Source organism: Lissotriton vulgaris, chromosome 8 (genome assembly GCF_964263255.1).
Source record: "Lissotriton vulgaris chromosome 8, aLisVul1.2, whole genome shotgun sequence".
NCBI classification, from domain to species: domain Eukaryota; kingdom Metazoa; phylum Chordata; class Amphibia; order Caudata; family Salamandridae; genus Lissotriton; species Lissotriton vulgaris.
The window spans coordinates 1,559,391,484-1,559,411,665 of record NC_141696.1 but is presented as its reverse complement, the minus strand read 5'-3'; the positions used below and the strand labels follow the sequence as shown (position 1 = coordinate 1,559,411,665).

The 20,182-nt window shown below is 47.6% G+C and overlaps 1 protein-coding gene across 46 annotated transcripts in view; it reads left to right on the top strand.

Moving 5' to 3' along the window:
- LOC147700405 (uncharacterized) overlaps positions 1-20,182 on the top strand; it is a 700,768-nt gene that overhangs the window by 82,407 nt on the left and 598,179 nt on the right. For all 46 annotated transcript variants that reach the window (XM_086935784.1, XM_086935772.1, XM_086935787.1 and 43 more), the window contains exons 3-4: positions 1,367-1,477; positions 18,318-18,428. In XM_086935784.1, coding sequence (XP_086791910.1) covers positions 1,367-1,477; positions 18,318-18,428 — 222 coding nt within the window. The remainder of the gene's footprint in view (positions 1-1,366; positions 1,478-18,317; positions 18,429-20,182) is intronic.

Genomic DNA, 20,182 nt, shown 5'->3' with positions numbered 1-20,182 from the left:
TCACTTCTTGATAGTGATTCCTTAAACATTTTTAATTCCATTTTAGGAGTCAGTAAAAAGCCTTTGACTCCTAAAATATGTTTAAATCATTGCTAAATGCAGTTGTTTGGTCGTAATCTCTGAATACAAGAGGGCACGACTAAAAAACTGTTTTGTAAAACTGTCCCATGGTGCCATATTATAGCATGATAGCAGTCCTGCTGTGCAAGAGTAGAGTTCAAAGACAGATGGCATCATAGCACCCCTGATCTGCAGGGATTGACTGTAAAGAGACAGTTACGGTCCCTATAAAGAAACCTATAGCAACACAGGGAGTGAATGCTTGTCCATGTTCAGCATTCCGTCCATCATCTTTTTGTTATGGTATAAGTTGCCCATAGTGGGAAGGGTATGCCCAGACATGGGTCTCGTGCTCACTATGCCTCTAGATTCAAGCTAGCCTGGCTGATGAAGGGTGATGCTCCGAAACCAGTCCCAGGATGTTTGTTTTTTGGTCCAGTGAGAACCTGGCCTGGCAGTTTCGACTGGACAGTTCCCATCGGGAGCAAGGTCAAGACTGATCTGCATTTATCGGAATTCAAACTGGGGTGGCATGGTGAGAAAAAGTACGATGGATTTACCCAACATCTCTTGACTGGGGGTGAGTGTTTGAAACGTTCCAGCACTCCTTCCATCGTTTTGTGTTGCCATTAAAGAAACAGACACTTTTGGTGGATCTTCAAGTGCAACCCGATAACTAACCTCTTGTTCCTTCTTAAAACCACAAAGAAGGCAGTCACTCTCCAGCTTTTAACATTCTGAGGTGAGGGCAGACTGGCTTCAGACGAGGTAGAGGCACTGACACGGCCCTGCTAGATGTGACTGTAGAAATACTGGATAATGCCGATAAGGAGGACACAGCCTTTATTATGTAAATTTAGGCAACAAGAATTCAGTGCCCCACCTCTTTCTGTAGTGGCTGACTGTTGAATGAATGAATGGGTGAAATGAAAGTAGGGATGCGTCAGGTGTCCAAGGCCCCATCTTCTGCTCCAGTGACTGACTGTGGAATGGATGGAATGACGTGAGAGCGGGAGTGACAGGTGTCACGGGTTTGGTCTCTGTAAAATGAATGGATGAATGAGGAGAGCAAGGAGGTGGCAGGTGTGTTCAATGCCTCACCTCCTGTTCCAGGAACTGACTATAAAATGAATGGATGCAATTAGAACAGGGAGGAGACAGAGGTGTCAAAGACCCCACCTCCTGCTACAGTGACCAACTGTGAAATTAATGGATGTAATGAGGCCAGTATGGCGTTGAAGGCGACCAGAACTCTCTCCACCGTATTTGACTGTGAAATCGTTCTTTGGTTTCTCCATTATTACAGAAGACATGTTCAAGATAGTTATGGTCTCGGACAACATCAAAGAAGAGCAATGGGACTGTCCCATCACTGATCAGTGCTCTGAGGAAGTTAAGAAAGTATTTTGCCCGCCAGGTAAGGTACCTTTCTACATGGAATTATATGAATATGTAATCAGTCCCAGGAATGAATGAAATTGGGCCTCACTTTCACCCGTATGTTCAACTTGGCAAAGAAAGAACGTATAGGTTTATAAAATCTTTTTATTGATTGGTTTAAAGCTCTGTATACAATAACAAACAGGAAAATAATAATAAAAGGACTGTCCGCATGTACAAGGCAGTCCGCTAGTACTAGGAATTAGGGGAGCCGCTCTGGATCAACAATGTAGACTGGGAAACTGCTGACGATCTCAGGATATAGACAATAGGAGGGCAATACAGTTGCAATAACTATGACCTTGTTGATCTTGTACCAGTGTCTCAGAAAAGGAGGGAGACCCCTCCCTCTTCCTTCAGAACACACACCAGCCCTCATCCCTTCCCCCCCAGTACGTGTACATCTTCTCAGTGTCATTGGGGACAGCACACCAGCCCTCATCCCTCCCCCCAGTACGTGTACATCTTCTCAGTGTCATTGGGGACAGCACACCAGCCCTCATCCCTACACCCCAGTAGGTGTACATCTTCTCAGTGTCATTGGGGACAGGGTATCTCTAGTCTCCTGTTGCTCTGCCATGTATTGTCTGAAAGGGCCGCATATTTCTCTTGGTCGGGCTCTCTGGGTTTGCAGTATTGCATACGATTCCGCTACTGGATTTCAGAACACCACATCCTGCAGTCAGCCACTGATGCGTGGTGCAGAGCCCTTATGCCAGGCCATGGCTACACATCACCGAGCCACAATCCGTAGTTGGGCAACCAGCTGCCACAGGCTCATTGGGATGTCCGCTATGAATCCCAGAATGTACCAGCTGTTTCATTGACCACAGGGACTATGTCGGACCAAAACGCCTGCCTAGGCAGGCAATTCCAGGCCAGGTACATTAAGCCAGAACATTCTTCGAGGGTTGTAAACTCCCAGTGTGTGCCACATACTGTTTCAATGAGCCTGTGAGGCCTCGGAAATAGCGCAGCTAGGATTGTGTTTATTGCTCCTGTATCAAGCTGGTCTGCCACAATAGCCAGGGATGACACCAGCCGTGTTCATTGACCCAGAAAATAGCATAATGTGCCTGAACCGCTAGGAAGTATCTCTGGGACCGGGACCAGAAACCCCCCTTCGACATACAAAGTGTTAGTCTATTCTAACAGATACAAAGGGCCCGTCTGCCAAAATCAGTCGTATCAGAAAAGAGCCCATCATCTGCTAGGAATGCTTCCCCAGGGGATAGGAGCATTGACCAAGAAGTAAAGCAGTTTTGCAATAGTAATTGTAAATGTTGAATGAAATAAAGCCGCTTTGGAAGAATTAATATTTTGACCAGCGCTACTCGGACCAACAGGGAGTGCGGGAGTGTAATCCACTGCTCACTCCGCGCAGCCATTTTGTCCAGTATTGGTCCGTAATTAGCACACAGTAGTATTTCCTGTCTGAATGTACCAGGATAACCAGATCTCTTACAACCTCATCATGCCATACAAGCAGAAACTTTGAGTTAAAACCTCTGAACTGTTCCTTTTGGTGGAAAATATCCAACTTTGACCAGTTTATGCGGAGGCTAGAGAAGTCTCGGAAGTGTACTATGTCCCTAACAATAGGTTCCAAGTTCACCGCTGGATCTTTAATAAGCAGCAAATATTGTCTGCTTATGAGGAAAGCAGGTATCTGCGAGTAGGGAAAACAATACCTCACAAAAGAAGCTGTACACATAGCATCGAGGCCACAGGATCTATCGATGGTGTGAAAAGCAGATGCGACAGGGGGCAGCCCGGTGGATGCCCCGGCCCACCTGAAACACTTTGGATAGATAAAAGATAGTAGTTCACTCAAGCCCTGGCTGTGGGTCCCATATACAGCAGTTGGGCCATTCCTATAATAGTGTCCCATGCCCATTTAACGCAGGACAGGGAATCTAAGTCCCTCTTGGTGTCAAGAAATACAAAGACAGTCTAAACCTCGGGCCTAGTGCCATGAATCCTACCTAACAATGTTCTGAGGTTGTTCAAGTTGGCTCAGCCCAGTATAAAGCCTTCTAAATCCGGCAGGACCAAATCTGTCATTAATTGGTTCAGTCTTTTAGCCAGCACTCTTGACACATCCTCAAGATAGTTGTACAGCGTTTCCTGAGGAGGGTGCGGTCCATGGCTGTATTGTGATTGGATTGTGAAAAGTTCAAGAATCTCCGCAGCTAGAATTGAGCCCTTAGAAGTTGAGTGTAGGGATTGCACAACTGTCTGTGGTCGGGTTACCCTTAACAGCCAGGCTGTTACCACTGGGGTATTACCCTTCTCTGCATGTCAGAACCTGGGCATGTTGACCAAGATAGGCCACTTCCTGATTGGCAAGCTGCCTGAATTTCCCAGCACCTCAGCCAGCTCAACAGGTACGGATTTCACTCATATCACTCTTGTGCTCCAGCCAGCTCGTTCCCAAGGAGTCTCCATAAACCCTGAATGGATTTGAGCACTCACGTATGTTTAGAAATAGCCAGACCCCTTCTCTAGACTTTAAATGCTTCCCAGACCATCTAAAAAATGGTAACATGTAAGCAAATATTACACCACCATTCACTTTTCACCAACTTCCCTTATACTAACATCTAAAAAATGGTCTAATATTGTAGTACTGTATTATACTATGACAGTACTCCTTCTGTGTGGGGGATAGAGTTTAGAAAGAGATGGCAACCTGGTACCCCTGCTTTGCTGGCGTTTACTTTACAGGCACAGTTATGGTGCTGCTAAAGAAACCAAACTAATTATGGTGGATAGTAAACTAGAGGCTTAAACCATCCAGAAGGCATTCACTCTACGGCTCTCAACATTCTGAGGTCATGACATTCTAGCTTCAGACATTGTAGAGGCACTGACACCGTCCTGGTAGATTGAAATATTGTTTTTGCATTGTGAATATTTTAAGGATTTACATGCTGTGCATTTATTCTGCAATCTAGTGGTTTGGTTCGAAATTGTTTTCCTTTCTCTTTATTTATTATTATTTTTTTGGGGGGGGTGGGCGTCAGTCATAGATAATATGTCCACACCCCTGTAACATCAGATGTGTACCCCGGACGTTCCTGTGCATGGTCACCATCTTCAGTATTTTATTTTTTGCCGTTGGGTATGGATGCTAGACACACACGTTTTACAAAATATACAGACAAGTTTGATGAGCGATTCATGAGTACAGCTGTAGAATGTGCAGAAGTGGTGCCATGAAGGGAAACTAAGAACACCACAAATTCCTTCAAAGGTCCCTTTCGAGGCCCTCATCCCCGAATGGCGCAGTATGATACAACGCACTTGTAAAGAGAGCTGTGAAGAGTAGCAGGCCAAATTGTGTGTTCTTCTTGAAACACTCAAAAGAAGAACCTCTACCTGTTGATGATGTAGAGGCGACAACTCTAGTCGAGGAAAAATACTGGCTCTACTCCCAGGATCCTATTTTCGTCAAGGGGAATCAAACCACAGACTCGATTATAGTTACCACAGTCAGAAAAACCGACAGTGTCCCTATATAAACGCCACAACCCCGACTGGAGAATAGCCAACTCCAATGTGCTCCTCAACCAGTACAGGCACCGGTCTCTGTCATCAATATGCTTTTTACAGGCGAAAACCTCATTGGGCTGAATGTGGCCAGGGCTCTACAGCAAATATTAAAGCCCAACAAAATAGCAAAGACATTGGATTTCCTTCAGTTTTGCGGAGCTTCAAAAAAGGGGTGCCATAATGATGAAATGGCGATTTCCAACATCCTTTAACCAGCCATCATGCCCATAAGGCCTGCCACCGCAATGACAGTACCCTCCAAGACTGCCCTTTTGTGGAAGGGGTGGAGGACAAGCACCAAAGGTCTCAGGGCCTTCAGCCAAGTGATTTGTGCGACAAACACCCTGCAGCACATGAACTGGGTGCAGGGTAAGAGGGTTCAATTACCTCTGGCTAATGGATACTGAATATAATAGAGCAGAGGTATTACATTAAGCTGCCAACAGAAATGCCCACAATACACCCACGGCAGTGACTCATTCCAGAGAGGAGTTACTCCATCAACAGCAGAAAGTAATATACTGTGAGAAGTTAGCGTGGCATATGCTGTCCACTAGTTATAGTGGGCACCTTGCACCAGTCCAAACAACGCTTATTGATGATAGGTTTAAAGACAACCTTTATTGAAACCTATCCTAATGGTAGCTTTGGAGAGCAGCCTTCAGGCTAAGTCTTGAAGGAGTGTAAAGCAGCTTGGTTTACCAGATTATAACCACACAATGGATATATAAAATAAAGTTGCTTTGGTGTGGACCAGCAAGGTCCAGGGGACTCCCCAAGCGATGGAGAGTTAGGGCACGTCTGGAGCAACCAGGGAAGCCCAAGGAAAGTTAAAGTTGCCTTCTCAGGGACCCACAGGTCGACGGACCAGGGATCGCAAAGGTACCTCGAGAGAAAACACAAAGGGCCGGCACACAGGACACTCGGGGAGTGTAGGCCGGCAATCTTCGGTGGAATTGCTGCTCGGGGTCTAGGCTACAAGTAATCCAATGCACAGCCTCAAGGATCGTCAAGAAGCATATGCACTTGCAAATGTGCACAGTGTCCAGGGGTTCCGGTTACACGGTCCCCATGAGGGCTACGGGTCTCAGCTTTGCTGGGAGCTCGGGTCAGCCTATGGGAAGTCTGGGAACCCACCTCCTGTGTTGCAACTTCTTCGGAGTCTGGCAGGAGCTTCGGAGATGCAAACCAGTCAGATGCGTCTTTGGTGCCTGCCACGCAGGGGAGTAACTCCTTTACTCCAAGGGAGATCCTGCAGTCCTCTAGCGGCTTGTAGATCGTCGAAGTTCCAGGATTCAGTATCAGTTTCGTCGAGGTAAATCTAAAGTCCTATAGTCAGGGGTTCCTACTTTATACGGAAGGAAGGGGTGGGACAAACTCTGGGGACCCAACTATGGGAGGGTTTGGAAAGAGGGCTGGCTACATTCCAAAAAGTCTATGCTACAGGAGGTCATAACTCAGGGGGACAAGTCTGAGAGCTTCCCCTGGGGGCCTCTGGTCACAAGTAAACTTTGAGCATGGGAACAGTGCAACTATGACCTCCTCTCACCAAGGAGCGAATGGTTTCTGGCAACTATCGAACATTACAAGCCCGTCCCCTCAGGGATCGTGGAAACAGTACAGTATTTTTCGCTCAGTCACTCATGCTCACTTTATCTCAGAGAGATACACAGAGCACACAGGTGGGACGTTTTCAATAAGTATTTATTGAACCAGTCATTCTAGTGTAAAAAGTGTGCTGTAACAACCATAAGAAAGAAACAGATGATTATAAGCACCAACAGAGTAAAAGGATGGTAGATTTCTACCATAGTGCTTAAACGATGAAGATATGCAGGCATATAAATACATGAAGTAATAATGCGAATTCCTACGATGCTAGCCCTAAGTAGACGTACCTAAATGTACCGCATGCACTAACCTCACTAGAATACATCCTCCTAGGGGACCTGAACTTTCACCTGGAGAACAGCAATGACAACACCACCACCCTGCTCGACAACCTCGGACTCCAGCAACTGGTGAACACCCCACCCACTACGCCGGCCACACGCTGGACCCCATCTTCTCCGCTAGCAACCACGTCTCCTTCAGCTACTCCACCGGACTACACTGGACCGACCACAGCTGCATCCATTTCACCTACAAGAAGACCACATCCCACCACCGCGAGCTGGAAGCACGCAGAGATCAACGCCCTTCTGAAAAAACCCACAGCTGACCCTAAAGACCTCAAGAACCTCCGCCCCATCTCTCTTCTTCCTTTCTTGGCTAAAGTCATCGAGAAGACCGTCAATAAACAGCTGACTGCGTTCCTCGAGGCTAACAACTCGCTCGACCCATCCCAATCCGGATTTCGAGCCAACCACAGCACTGAGACTGCCCTCATCGCAGCCACCGACGACATCAGGACCCTGATGGACAACGGGGAGACAACCGCCCTCATTTTCCTAGACCTCTGTCGCCTTTGATACCGTCTGCCACCGCACCCTAATAACCCGCCTCTGCAGCACTGGGATCCAAGGAAAAGCACTGGACTGGATCACCTCGTTCATCTCCAACAGAACCCAGAGAGTCCGCCTCCCGCCGTTCCGCTCCACAGCCACCAAGATCATCTGCGTCGTACCCCAAGGCACCTCTCTCAGCCCAACCCTCTTCAATATCTACATGAGCCCCCTCGCCGCCATCGCACGCAAACCCAACCTCCACATCATCTCCTACGCCGACACCCAGCTGATTCTCTCCCTCACCAAAGACCCAACCACCACCAAAACCAACCCCCAGGAAGGAATGAAAGACGTGGCGGAATGGATGAAGCTCAGTCGGCTGAAACTGAACTCAGACAAGACGGAGGTCCTCCTCCTCGGACAATCCCCATCCGCCTGGGACGACTCCTGGTGGCCCACAGCGCTGGACACCGCACCGACACCCACAGACCACGCACGCAACCTGGGATTCATCCTGGACTCCTCCCTCACGATGACCAAGCAAGTCAACGCCATCTCATCCTCATGCTTCAACACCCTGCGCATGCTCCGAAAGATCTTCTGGTGGATCCCCACAGAACCCAGAAAGACTGTCACCCAGGCCCTTGTCACCAGCCGACTGGACTACGGGAACGCCCTTTATGCAGGAACCACAGCCAAACTTCAGAACAACTTCAGCGCATACAGAACGCCTCCGCACAACTCCTCCTCGACATCCCTCGCCACAGCCACATATCTGCCCACCTGAGAAACATGCACTGGCTCCCCGTCAGCAAGAGGATCATGTTCAGGCTCCTCACCCACGCACACAAAGTGCTCCACGACATGGGCCCCGAATACCTCAACAACTGCCTCTCTTTCTACACTCCTACCCGCCAGCTCTGCTCCGCCAGCCTCGCCCTCGCAACCGTTCCACGGATTCGCAGAACCACCACCGGAGGAAGATCGTTCTCCTACCTGGCCACCAAGACATGGTATACCCTCCCCGCACACCTACGACTGACCCAGGACCATCTCACCTTCAGGAAACACCTCAAGACCTGGCTATTCGAGCAGTAGCTCCCCCCCCCCTCTCCCTTCAGCGCCTTGAGACCCTCGCGGGTGAGTACCGCGCTCTATAAATGTATTGATTGATTGTAGCCAAGAATCCCCCTAGGATATAACCAACCCCATTACCTGGTGTGAGAGAATGAAGGACCCCGACCTGATCTCGAGATGGACACCCCATGAAGGATGTCAGACCACTGCGTGCAGGAACCACAGCGTCTCGCGTCAGTGTATCAGCATGGAAGTCTTTTTCCTCTGCCTTCCCCAGTAAAGATATGGTGCTTATATACCCAAAGAAGAACCCTCAGGCCCTCTACCTTGCTGTGTCATGTCGGGCGAGGATGACGATGGTGATGAACCATATACAAGGTTATTATGCAGAAGATGGTAGTCCTGCTGTGAATCTGAGAATCCTCATGCATAATATATGAGGCTAGTTTTTGGGGAAAACCACACGACATTTATGCAGCACCCAGCTAGGTAAAAGGTCGGCACAGACTCATTATGTAATACAATGGTAAGGTAAATCTAGGTGAAAGGTCAGGTGACTTCCCAAGCCTAAATTGGGGTACCCCACATAACATAACAGCTGCTGGGCTTTGGTGGGTCCTGGTGTGTTCTTACTTGGTGGGAGGACAGATCTAACCCTTTAGAGCACGAGTACCTTCTCCTGGTCGGCTGCGGTGTTGGTCGGGCTTGGGAGCCGCAAGTCGATGGACTGGACTGTCTTTTGTTGCCTGCGGGCTGCAAGGGGGTAGCTCCTCTATTCCAAGGGAGGCTGGCAGTACTTTTCAAGTGCTGCCAAGCTACCCGGGCTGTGGGCAGTGTCTCCAGATGAGTCTCTGACATAATTGCAGAGAGAAGCTGGGTTTTGTGCCAACATTCCAGAGCTCCACTTTTGTTCTCGCAGTTCAGTAGCTCTTCTTTGTCCTTCTTTTCTTGATGTGTCGTATCTGTTGTTCTGGTGTCAGGGATTCCCTAAAAACTAAATTTGGGGGCGTTACATGGAGTGACAATGAGTAGCTAATTGGCTACTTATCTTTAGGGTATCTCTACCCTTTATGTGACCTCTCCCAATGGGGAGGGGTCACAACCTAAACCCAGTGAGCTAATTCCACCCATTCAAAATGAGGGAAATCTAAAGAGTTGTGTCCACATCAGGTAGCTCACCTTAGGGGTCGTATTAGCCAGTTGTGGGACACACCTCCTGCCTAGCTAATTTTCACACCTGTCTTGTCACGAAAAGTAGAGCAGGACAGGTGGGGTTGGCATTCCCTCAGGTCTGTAAATCCGGAGTCGCATAATAAAGGCAGTAGAAGCTTTGAAGCTTCTTGCCTGGGAAACGCTGACAGTCATCCTGCTCTGGAGTAGATGATAATACCCAGGCCAGGCTTTGTTGATGACCCCCCCGAGGGTCAGGGCAGGCTGGCGTAGATCAGTCAGACAACACACTTGTAGTGAATAGGTTTTCAGTGGACATCTCTAACGTGCCCTCTGTGTGGATGTATTAATAAATCCATTACTGGAATCAGTGTGAGTTTATTAATACAAGATGTTTTACACCAAATGTCTGTTTTCAGTGAAGCCATCATGTAGCTGTGAAACTTGTAAATACCAGTATCCAGCACTTGTGCTAAAATGCCTTCCCTGTTCACTTGCAATGTCTAAGAATTTACTTGGATATCATAGGGGCACATCTGCTCATGCAGATATGTCCTCAAATGTAGTATAATTAGGCTATCCTGTTTTAGGTTTAAACCTATAATAACTGAAAAACCCCACTGAAAGGAAAATAGCCCTCACCAATGAAAACATATAAGCACTGATAAAAAGCCGTTATAACCACAAACTAAATGCCATTCAAAGAAAGGAGAAAGGTGCGTGAAAGAGTAACTTTTATTTCTTCCTGAAGGGGCCAATACAATGTAACTTTGTTATACATGGCAGCAACAAGAAAGACTGGGCTAACATTATTCTGCTTGAGTTTTGTTGTGTAGGGATGATACTAAAATATTGTTTCTTCTTCCTTTTGCCTTTTTTAGTTTTGTGGTCTTTGGTCTAAAGATGCAGGGTTTAGAATCATGTTCTTGGTCTTAATTATTTTATAAACTCTAGAGAATCCAGAAATATCAACATCCTATTTGATATTTTGGCTATGTTTCATTCATTCACTGATGGGTAAACTGCCTGGTTTCATAAGACTCTTTCCCAATATGCATCATCACATTTACCCACAGACAGAGGATGGGTAAAACCCTGTGATACATTACCCCCCTTTTCTAGTGAGTCCGTATTGATAGTAGGTGAATTGCCAAACACCCCAGGCTTTAAGCATTCAATGCAAGGTGTAGGGACAGGTCTATGTGAAAACAGAGCTGTCACCAAGCATCTGAGATAGTGGCGAGAACATAACACCAGATGTTTGGAAAACATGGAACACAGTGTCACTTGGAATGCTGCTGCAAAATGTTCTTATCAAGTTCAACAAAGATTGGAGTGACTTTGTTTGTATTTGCAGTAATTCAGCTCTGTATTTGACAAAGTTGCGTGATGACCTGTCAAAATCGATACCTGAGTCGAAGTGCTTCCCTGTAAGAGATCTTTGCCACTTGTAGATGGTGTGCTGAAAGCATCTTTATAATCGTCAGAGTTAATGAAGAATGCAATTGACTTTGTAGTCCATTCTTTTGCACTGTTTAGTTACACGCAGGAACTAAAACACAAATATTTCTAATTTTTTGCTTTGTGTGGCATCAAAGAAAGAGTCCTCCCAACTGTGTCATTTAGCCGGTGGTTCTCATCCTAGAGGCCTTGAATGCTACATTATCCATTTGGCGATCGTTTACACAATTTTTGCTTGTGAGGATATTTGATTGCATATTGAGAGTGATGTCAAAAAATTATGCTCTACTGCATTCTTAGATTTTTACAGGAAAACATGCCGGCTGTAGTGTACATAATAAAAAAACTCTGAGAAGACCCTTGTCTACCAAGTGTAATTGGTGTAGATGTGAAACATCTCCTTGAGAGTAGGCTGGGCGACACTTTTACTAATTATGGCACTGCACATGTTCCATGTTAGAGTGCTTGCCATTTGGTAAGCAAAGAAATGTGGAGGAGCAATTCAGGAAATGTTATTTTACAATGTATAAGAAATGGCTTGCAATGATACATAGAGAAGTCCCTTCACCGACCATAGCATTTGAAGTCAATGAAGCCTCACTGAGGTACTCTGCACAAGTACTAGATCCCTTCCGTAAAGGGGAATTTATTTTCTCCAGATTTGGAAAGTACTGTTTCGTTTTTGACTGCTTCAATAACTGAGGGCATATGCGCCCAGTTCAACCCATATGTTGCAGAACCTGTCCCAGAGAATGGCAATGTTCAGGTGCGCCAGTATTGCCATGGAAAGCTATGCCAGTGGCCAGAGTTAGCAAATTGTGTACTGGCTGTTTTGGCGTTGCTGGTATCAAGTGTCACTGTTGAGAGGGCCTTTTCACAGATTAACGTTTACATGGGAAAGAAAGAACGAGCGCGCATGACCAAAGACTCCGTAAAGAGGTATTGTATGGTGTACTTCAATAAAGTTTGATTAGTAAACATGTTTTGAACCTCATATACTCTGTATGTACACTGTCTATATTCATGCAGTATCAGTGCAGAAAGCAATCAATAATAAAAGCAAAACATTCCTTAATCAATGGAAAGCACTGTTTCTGTTTGTTTTTAATGGCACAAAAATGTGTAATCACTGATAACTACTGTATTTTGTTGTCAGATTCTTTTTAGTGCATTTTCCAAACATGCACAAAACAGACAATTATACAACTTGTAAGGCTCAACATGGTCTTGCCACAAGCCGAAACATTAGATAGCTAGAGATGTAACACAAATTCTCCCCAAGGTCTCGGCATAGCCTCTACTAGAATCAGGTGCTAACCCCCCGCCCCCCCAGTGTTTGCATATGTCGCAAATCAAACTCCATCAGACAAAGCACCTTTGCAAATATAGAGGAGAACCAACAAAATCAACAAAAAGAAAAACAAACAAACATTTGGGTGGTATTAAATAGCTGTAGTGAACCTGGGAGAGAATGAAGTGGACAATATACAATCCAGGAGAAGGTCAGAACACCCCCGCGACAATGTGTGTGGTGGGGTGACCCACCTGAGCAAGGAAGGACAAGCACCTTGGGACCCGCAGCCTCCCTGGGTGCGCCATGGGGCCCGGCTGCACTTGGTCACTGTTTTTTAACTTATTGAAAACACTGAAAAAAACACCCACCATAATTTACTAAAAATAGAAACTGAACACAGGATAGCCTAAGTATAGTACATCCTTCCTTTGTGCACTACATCTGAAACAGCTCTGTGTCCCTGCCAACCAGGTCCCCTATACTCCTTCCCTGAAACAAACTCCCAATTGGTACTTCGGCCCCTTGTAAGTCCTAGTAAATGTTACCCTGGGTACCTAGGGCCTGAGAGTTGAAGAGTCCCTTGGAACCCCACCCCCCACTGGGACCATGCTACTACCTTTCAACCTGCATGCCCCAGTGAGGGAGAAAATGACAATATCGACACTGCACCCTGCCTGGGCAGGGGTGTCATGCCTCCTACCATCAGGTTAGCCAGTGCTCAAAGAAGGGAAGCTTCAAAAGCCTGCTTCCTTTGTAATGTGTCCCCCAGCCACACCTGCTGGCAACAGATGGCAGCACGGAACATTAAAAAACCGAGCCGGTTTGCCCACCTCTGCCAACCCCACCCCTAAGGTGGGGGGAAGCGAGGTGAAGCACAACTTTCAGTCCCCACCATCTTCAAGATGGGGGACTATTCTAATCGGGGCTAGGCCGATGGCCCCTCTCAAAGGAGGGTGGCTGTCACGGGGCTGCTGCTGGACAAGAGCCGGACTTTAATGCTTCTTCATTTCCGCCCCGTGGACAGGATTCCTGCGGCCCCTTTAACGTGGCCTGGGCTTTCCCGGAGGAGGACTCGTCAGCCGTGACGTCACTGGCTTGTGCCCATTCCGAGAACGAGACCGCGGTGAAAACCTGCCTACAGGAAGAAGACGGCGCAAAAGCCGGGCGGGAATCGAGTGAGGAGACGCCGAGCAGTGTGGAGAAGATTCAGCGCCACGAAAAGGAAGCAGAAGAGGGACAGCCCAGCCGAGAAGGAAAGCCAGGAGGCCAACGTTCCTACGAGCCGCCCCGCCGCACTTCTGGAGAAGTGTGGCTGGACAAGGTACGGGGGCGGCTAAAGGGGCTGTTTTCTTTACGGGCGGATACGGGGTAGGGGAGGACTGAGGAAGGTCACAGGGCTGACTCGCGTGCTGGAAACGCTCCTTCCTTTCCCGAGCACATTCACTCGTAGCTCAAACCGTTGTGTGTTACAGAAGTCACATTTGGTGCTGGTCCCTGGTGATTCCCTCAATCCCCCGTCCTCTCTCTCAGATTACGTTCCCCAGAATTGCCAGTAATCGAGGGTCTTTGTTTTTCTTTTCTTTTCACGCCGGAAACAACCTTTGCTGTGCCCTGGCATCCCTCTCTGGAAACTCCGCATCTACAACGAGGACGTCATATTCCTGTGTAAACTTATACGAGGAAAGACACTCCTTCCAGAAAAGACTGTGTATTCTTTGTCACTTCTGAGCGAAGGATTATTTTTACTTTTTGAAGCCGTGTTTGATGAGTAACCATTAAAACTCTCACTGAACTCTATGACAATTGTGTGCTGCGTCCTTCAGAAGCCAGGTCATAGCTGCATACCCGACAGTGGCATAATAGAAGGTAAGGTGCTCATTGGTCCTACCTGCTAACCTCCTTAAACACGTCTTAAATTTAGTATTTAGGTGGCTCCCCCAGCCCTGACCCTCAGATCTGTGATGACCTTGGAACCCTGCAGCATAAGCCTAAAGATAAGACCTGCCTTGGCCCAGCCCTACCAACCTGTCTCCAGCTTTGATGAACCTGGGACCTGTCTTGCAGCAAAGACCTCCAAAACCCCGGGGAGGACTATAGCCTTCAATAAAGACTCCAATTTCCTGAGGACAGCGGATCTGTCCAGAAGAAAATGACTTCAAAGACTCCGGATCTAGGCAGATCCATGCCTCCTGCCTACTCTCCACCCGACGTCCACAGCCCGAGTCTGAGTGGCTCATCTGTGCAGTGAAATCTCCCCGGTGATCCGGACCGCTTGCCTAGTGTTGTCTGACCTCTCCTACCCTTTGTGACAGCACCTGCAGCGTGAATCCAGAGGCTCCCTCCGAGCGTGACTGGCTGCGGTAAGAAGACTGTCGAAAGGCAATACTGCACCTGAAGCCCCTGGACCGTGGTGAGCTGAATCCACAGTGCCCCTACATCCCAATTTACTTCTGCCATCGCTGGTCTTCCTCATGCAACCTCCGGTGTCACGCCTGCAGCCTCTTTTCCGCCAAGAAAATCCTCTTTGGAAAGCATTGGGTGCTCGACATCGAAGTTGCACCCTGCATCTGGCTGTCCCTGTTTCGCTGGTGGTGTATTTTTGGTGCTGCTTTGTGGCCCCCCCTGTGCTTGTGCTAACCCTCGAATCTTGGCCCCTGCAACCGATTTACCTACCTGCTAGCAGTGTGGCTCCAGGCACCCCATGTCTCCATTGGAAAGCATTGAGTCGAATCCCGATCTTGTTGTGTGACGCTGGTGGTGCAGTGTTGGTGCTTACCTGACTCCTGGCCCTTGCTGACATTAGGCTCTGAAGACTGAGATTGTTAATTGAACACTTACCTGTATAACCGCAATACTGTTTTCACCATAGTTCTTTGTGAAAAAGCTCTTAATTGTCGAAGTGAAAAGTATTTTTTAATTAAAAACATACTTTCCTGATTATGAAGACCTGGGTCTTAAAATAAAGTACAAATTAAGTATAGTTTTATTAAATTAGTCTGGCTCTTCTTCTTGAGTCCTGTGTCCATTATTGATCATGCAATAATGTCTTACACTCCTCTGTGTTAGGCCTAAGGCTGCTCGCCCACACTACCACTGATTGAGCACGTTGGGTTTCACATTGAACCTTGACCTAGTAGCAATACCATATACTGAGCCAGCTTCCTGCAGCAAGCGCAGACCCAATTCCCAGGAGAATCTTGGCATTAAAGGCGCGAACTCCCCTCTACTTGAAGAGGCATTCTCTGACAGTGAGAATCTTAATGAAACTGATGGGAACAACCACATCCTGCATATCACTGGCCAGAATGCACATGCACTCAGTTCAAGAACGGTTGCAGAACAAATGGTCCAGGGCCACTGGGAGGTGGGAGGATTAAGTGGTTGTCACAGAGAGTGTTCAAAGAGACATAAATGGTGGAACACAGATCACATTACGGTGGGGATACCCATCAAATTACGAACCCCAACAATGTCCATCGCCACACATGCACCCCACACATGCAGGAGGGCACCCACAGTAAGTCTTAAGTTCAAAGGCCTGTGGAGTCCATTGGAGGCAGTCAAGAACATAACTGTGTTGGACGCGAGACTGTGTCTGAGCACTGAAGGACTGGAGGCCCAAAATAAAGGGAACATGGTCCTGGTCCAAACAGACAACAGAATTGCAGTGTTCTGTCTAAACAAGCAGGGAGCAGCACGATTCAAGCTGGCCCAGGACATATGGAAGTGGGCCATCTAAAGAGACACAACTCCGGTGCAATACACCTGCCAGGCATACACAATGTACTTTCGAAGCAAATCACCCATGAATGGATGCTAAAGCATCATGTGCTAAATACAATTTTCCAAAGATGGGGAGACTTAGACCTAATTTCAACCCCAGAGAATGCAAGATGCCAAGATTTGGTATCCAGGTACCCACACCACTAATCCAAGGGGAATGCCCTATTGATAGACTGGCATGAGACATGTGTAAGCTTTTTCTACCCAATACTATTGATTCCTGTGGTAATAGAGCAGTACAAATAGTCACCTCTGATGCTCATCTTACTAACTGCTGTGGTTGAGACAGACCTGGCTCTCAGATCTACTGGAGATTTTTCGGGGAGCGATAATAATGCTTTCCGCGGTTCAGGACATAGTTATGGTACAAGACCGAGCTGACCAGCCTCAACATGGTGGCTTGGGTCCTGATTACTTATAATTTGAGTACCTCAGGCTCCCATGTAGAACTATGGAGGTCTTTGGGAGGTTTGGAGTCCAAGTCGACAGAGGTGCTAATCCTCAAAGTCACAGAGTATGTATAGCCACTGGTGCGTTATGCTGGAACTCTTGGTAGTAGAACTTGGAACACTTCAGTCATCACTTACCTAACTCACTTACTGGATGCAAACTTAACCTATGCATCACTCTCTGTTCACCGGTTTGCCATTGTAGCATACATTAGAAGGCAAACACTTGTTTAGCACAGCAGTAAACAAGAGATTCCTAGAAGGAGCAAAAAAGGTGCACTCCCAAGACAGAACACATGTCTTCAAGGAACCTAAACATAGCACTCAGTGAGATAATGTAGGGACCAGTCGAACCAATGCACAAGGCAGGACTAACATTTCTTACTACAGTAGCAGCCCTCCTGCATAGTCTGTGAACTACAATCACTCCCCATTCAGGAACTATAATTACAGATTCATAAGGACAGGGTTTTCATGAGTGCAAGCCCACAATGTCTTCCAAAGATGGTGTCAGAATTTCACATAAATCTAACTATACATACACCAGCCACTGTTTTTCCAGCTTCCGAAGATGCACGCTTAAAGAGCATTGTACACACTAGACACCCGGAGAAACAAAGCAATGTAAGTCAGGGAAAATAATTCTTTGTTTCTTTTGGACCAGCAGGTTAGGGGAAACCATCAACCTAAGGTGGTTGTTACCAGATTCATTGTGTTTGCAATTCATGCATGCTTCACGAAGGCAGTAGTGACACTAGACGAGAAACCAAGGGGCTAGGCCTGTGAATAGTGGAGAAAGCAACACGCCGAAAACCACATGCTTATAAGAATTTTAAGTCATCAGAGGGCAAAAAATAATCAGAAGATGGCGACTCCCTGGAAGAACTTCCGGGTGCTGGCTGATCTCACAGGTTGGGGGGTGGGTTGGGGTTGTCACAGAGATACCACCAAAAAGCACTCTGATGCTGTCCAAAAAAATAAAGAGAATGGAAATAGACCCTTTTGGACCCAGCCACAAAACAGTGGAATTATTTTACAGCATGTTCCAGCCAATTTTTCAAGCTACAAAACCACTCTTCAGGTAAGTAAACAAGTCAAATTGGGGACAGAGACGCAACCTTTATTGTGTGAAATGGATGGATGTAATGAGAGCAAGGAGGCAACAGAGGTGCCAAGGGCCCTTATGCCTGCTCTAGTAACTGACTGTGAGATGAATGGATGTGATGAGGCCAAAGAGCTTTCAACAGAGAGCCAGGGTCCACTCCTGCTCATGTGACTGACTGTGAGATGAATGGATGTGATGAGGCCAAAGAGCTTTCAACAGAGAGCCAGGGTCCACTCCTGCTCATGTGACTGACTAACTGACATGAAATGAGGAGAACAGTGTGACTGATAGGAAAATGAATGGATAAGTGAGGAACTCATGAAGGGGACAGAGGTATCTAGGGCCCCCATCTCCTTTCTGTGTGACGTTGAAATGAATGAATGGATGTAGTGAGATCAGTCGGGAGTTGAAGCAGAGCAGGACACACTTCAATTATGCGACTGTGAAATAATTCTTTTGTTTGCCCATTATTACAGCACAAGAATTCAACGTAGTGATGGTCTCAGACAGCATCAAAGAAGAGGAAGGGAGCTATCCCATTGCTGAGCAGCGCTCCGAGGAAGTTAATACTGCCGTCTGCCCAGCAAGTAAGTTATCTTTTTACATGGAACACATGAATATGTAATCAGTCACAGGAATGAATGACATTAAGCCTAAGTTTATTGTGAATCTGCTATTAGGATTAATAACAGTTCACTGATATGTCCAAGCTGGCAGAGAATGAATGGAAACATAAAAGCAAATATTCTTGACATCCTTTTGCCACTTAACTGGAATGTATGAAAGTCTTAAAAAGCTTATAATACCATAGTACTGTATTGTAGAATGACAGTACTCCTGTGGAGGAAGGAATAAGATTTAGGGATACATGCCACCATGGTACCCCTGCTGTCTTGGGGTGACTAACAGACACAATTATGGTGTCCTACAGAAACCAACAATCTTTACGGCACATCTTAATGTAGAGGCTGATAACTAACAGCCTGTTACTTCTTAAAGCCATTTAAAAAGAGGCAGTCACTCTGCACCTTTTAATATTCTGAGGTGATGGCAGGCCTACTACAGACTGAAACAGCCCTGCTAAATGTGCCTTTTACAGAGAAAGGAGTCGCTACCTTTTTAGGTCTCGCTGGAGTTAGCATCCGAAGGATGCGTCCAGCTAGAGACGTATAGCTGCCCGTCTCGGGGGAATTAGGGACAGGAGGGTGTTACGAGCTTTTCGTGTGGATTTGGGTGCGCGAACGCGCACGTCCAGCACGGCCCATGCACACTGTTTTAAACACGGGCACCCGCAGGGAGGGAAAGCACACGGGGGCGCGGCCACCGTGAATGTGCCCCGACCCCCCCCCCCCCCCCCCCCCCCCCCCCACTCTGCTACCACAACACCGGCCCCACTTACCGGTAGGCTGCCGGTCTGCTCTGGAGCTCCCGTTCTTAGGGGCTCCTGCGGCGGCATATCCTCATGTAGCGCGGGGCTCGCTCCATCATACAGGAGCCCCGCGCAGCTCCACCGGCTTCCCCTTCACCCGGGGACCCGGGGCTTTCTGCAGCAACTCCGGTCTCCCTCCACCGCAGGAGACCGGCAACGACAGCTAAAGTTTCCCCCAGGCAGGGGGATGCGGAAACCTCGATCAGGCCCTGTGAGAAGTTGGCCCGATATGCAACGTTCGCTATTCTAGCGACCGCTATGTATCGTTCCAACGACCCTTATGGTGTTTGCTGTAAGTCCTTCCTCAAGGAATCCGACGGCCCAGCTCGACGAGAACCGGCTTCCCTGGCACCTCTGACCTCTACCCACGTCATCAGCTCAGCTGTGATCTGTGGGTGCGACGAGACCTCGAGGGACCGGCCATCATCAGAACCTGCACGCTCTTAAACCAGCACGACCATCGAAGCAATTAGGGCCATGAGCAAACTCATGTCCTTCCTGTCGACATATGCCTTGAGCCTGTTGACATGAAGCACCCTGTGGGGGCTCCGGGGAGTTCCCAGGTCGACCAGGTAGGTGACCTCTCCCTTTTTCTCCAGGATGGTGTAGGGCCCGGACCATTTGTCCTTGAGTGCTGCTGGGGCCACTGGCTCCAACACCCACACCTTCTGTCCGGGCTGATAAACAGTCAAGACAGCCTTTTGGTCATGCCAAGCTTTTTGGAGTTCTTGGCTGGCCTTAAGGTTTTCAGATGCCTTCTCCATGTATTCAGCCATCCGCGAGCGGAGGCCAAGCACATAGTCCACTATGTTGGCTGCAGGCTTTTTGAGAGGTCTCTCCCATCCTTCCTTCACCAAACACAGGGGTCCTCTTACAGGATGTCCGTACAAAAGCTCAAAAGGGCTGTAGCCG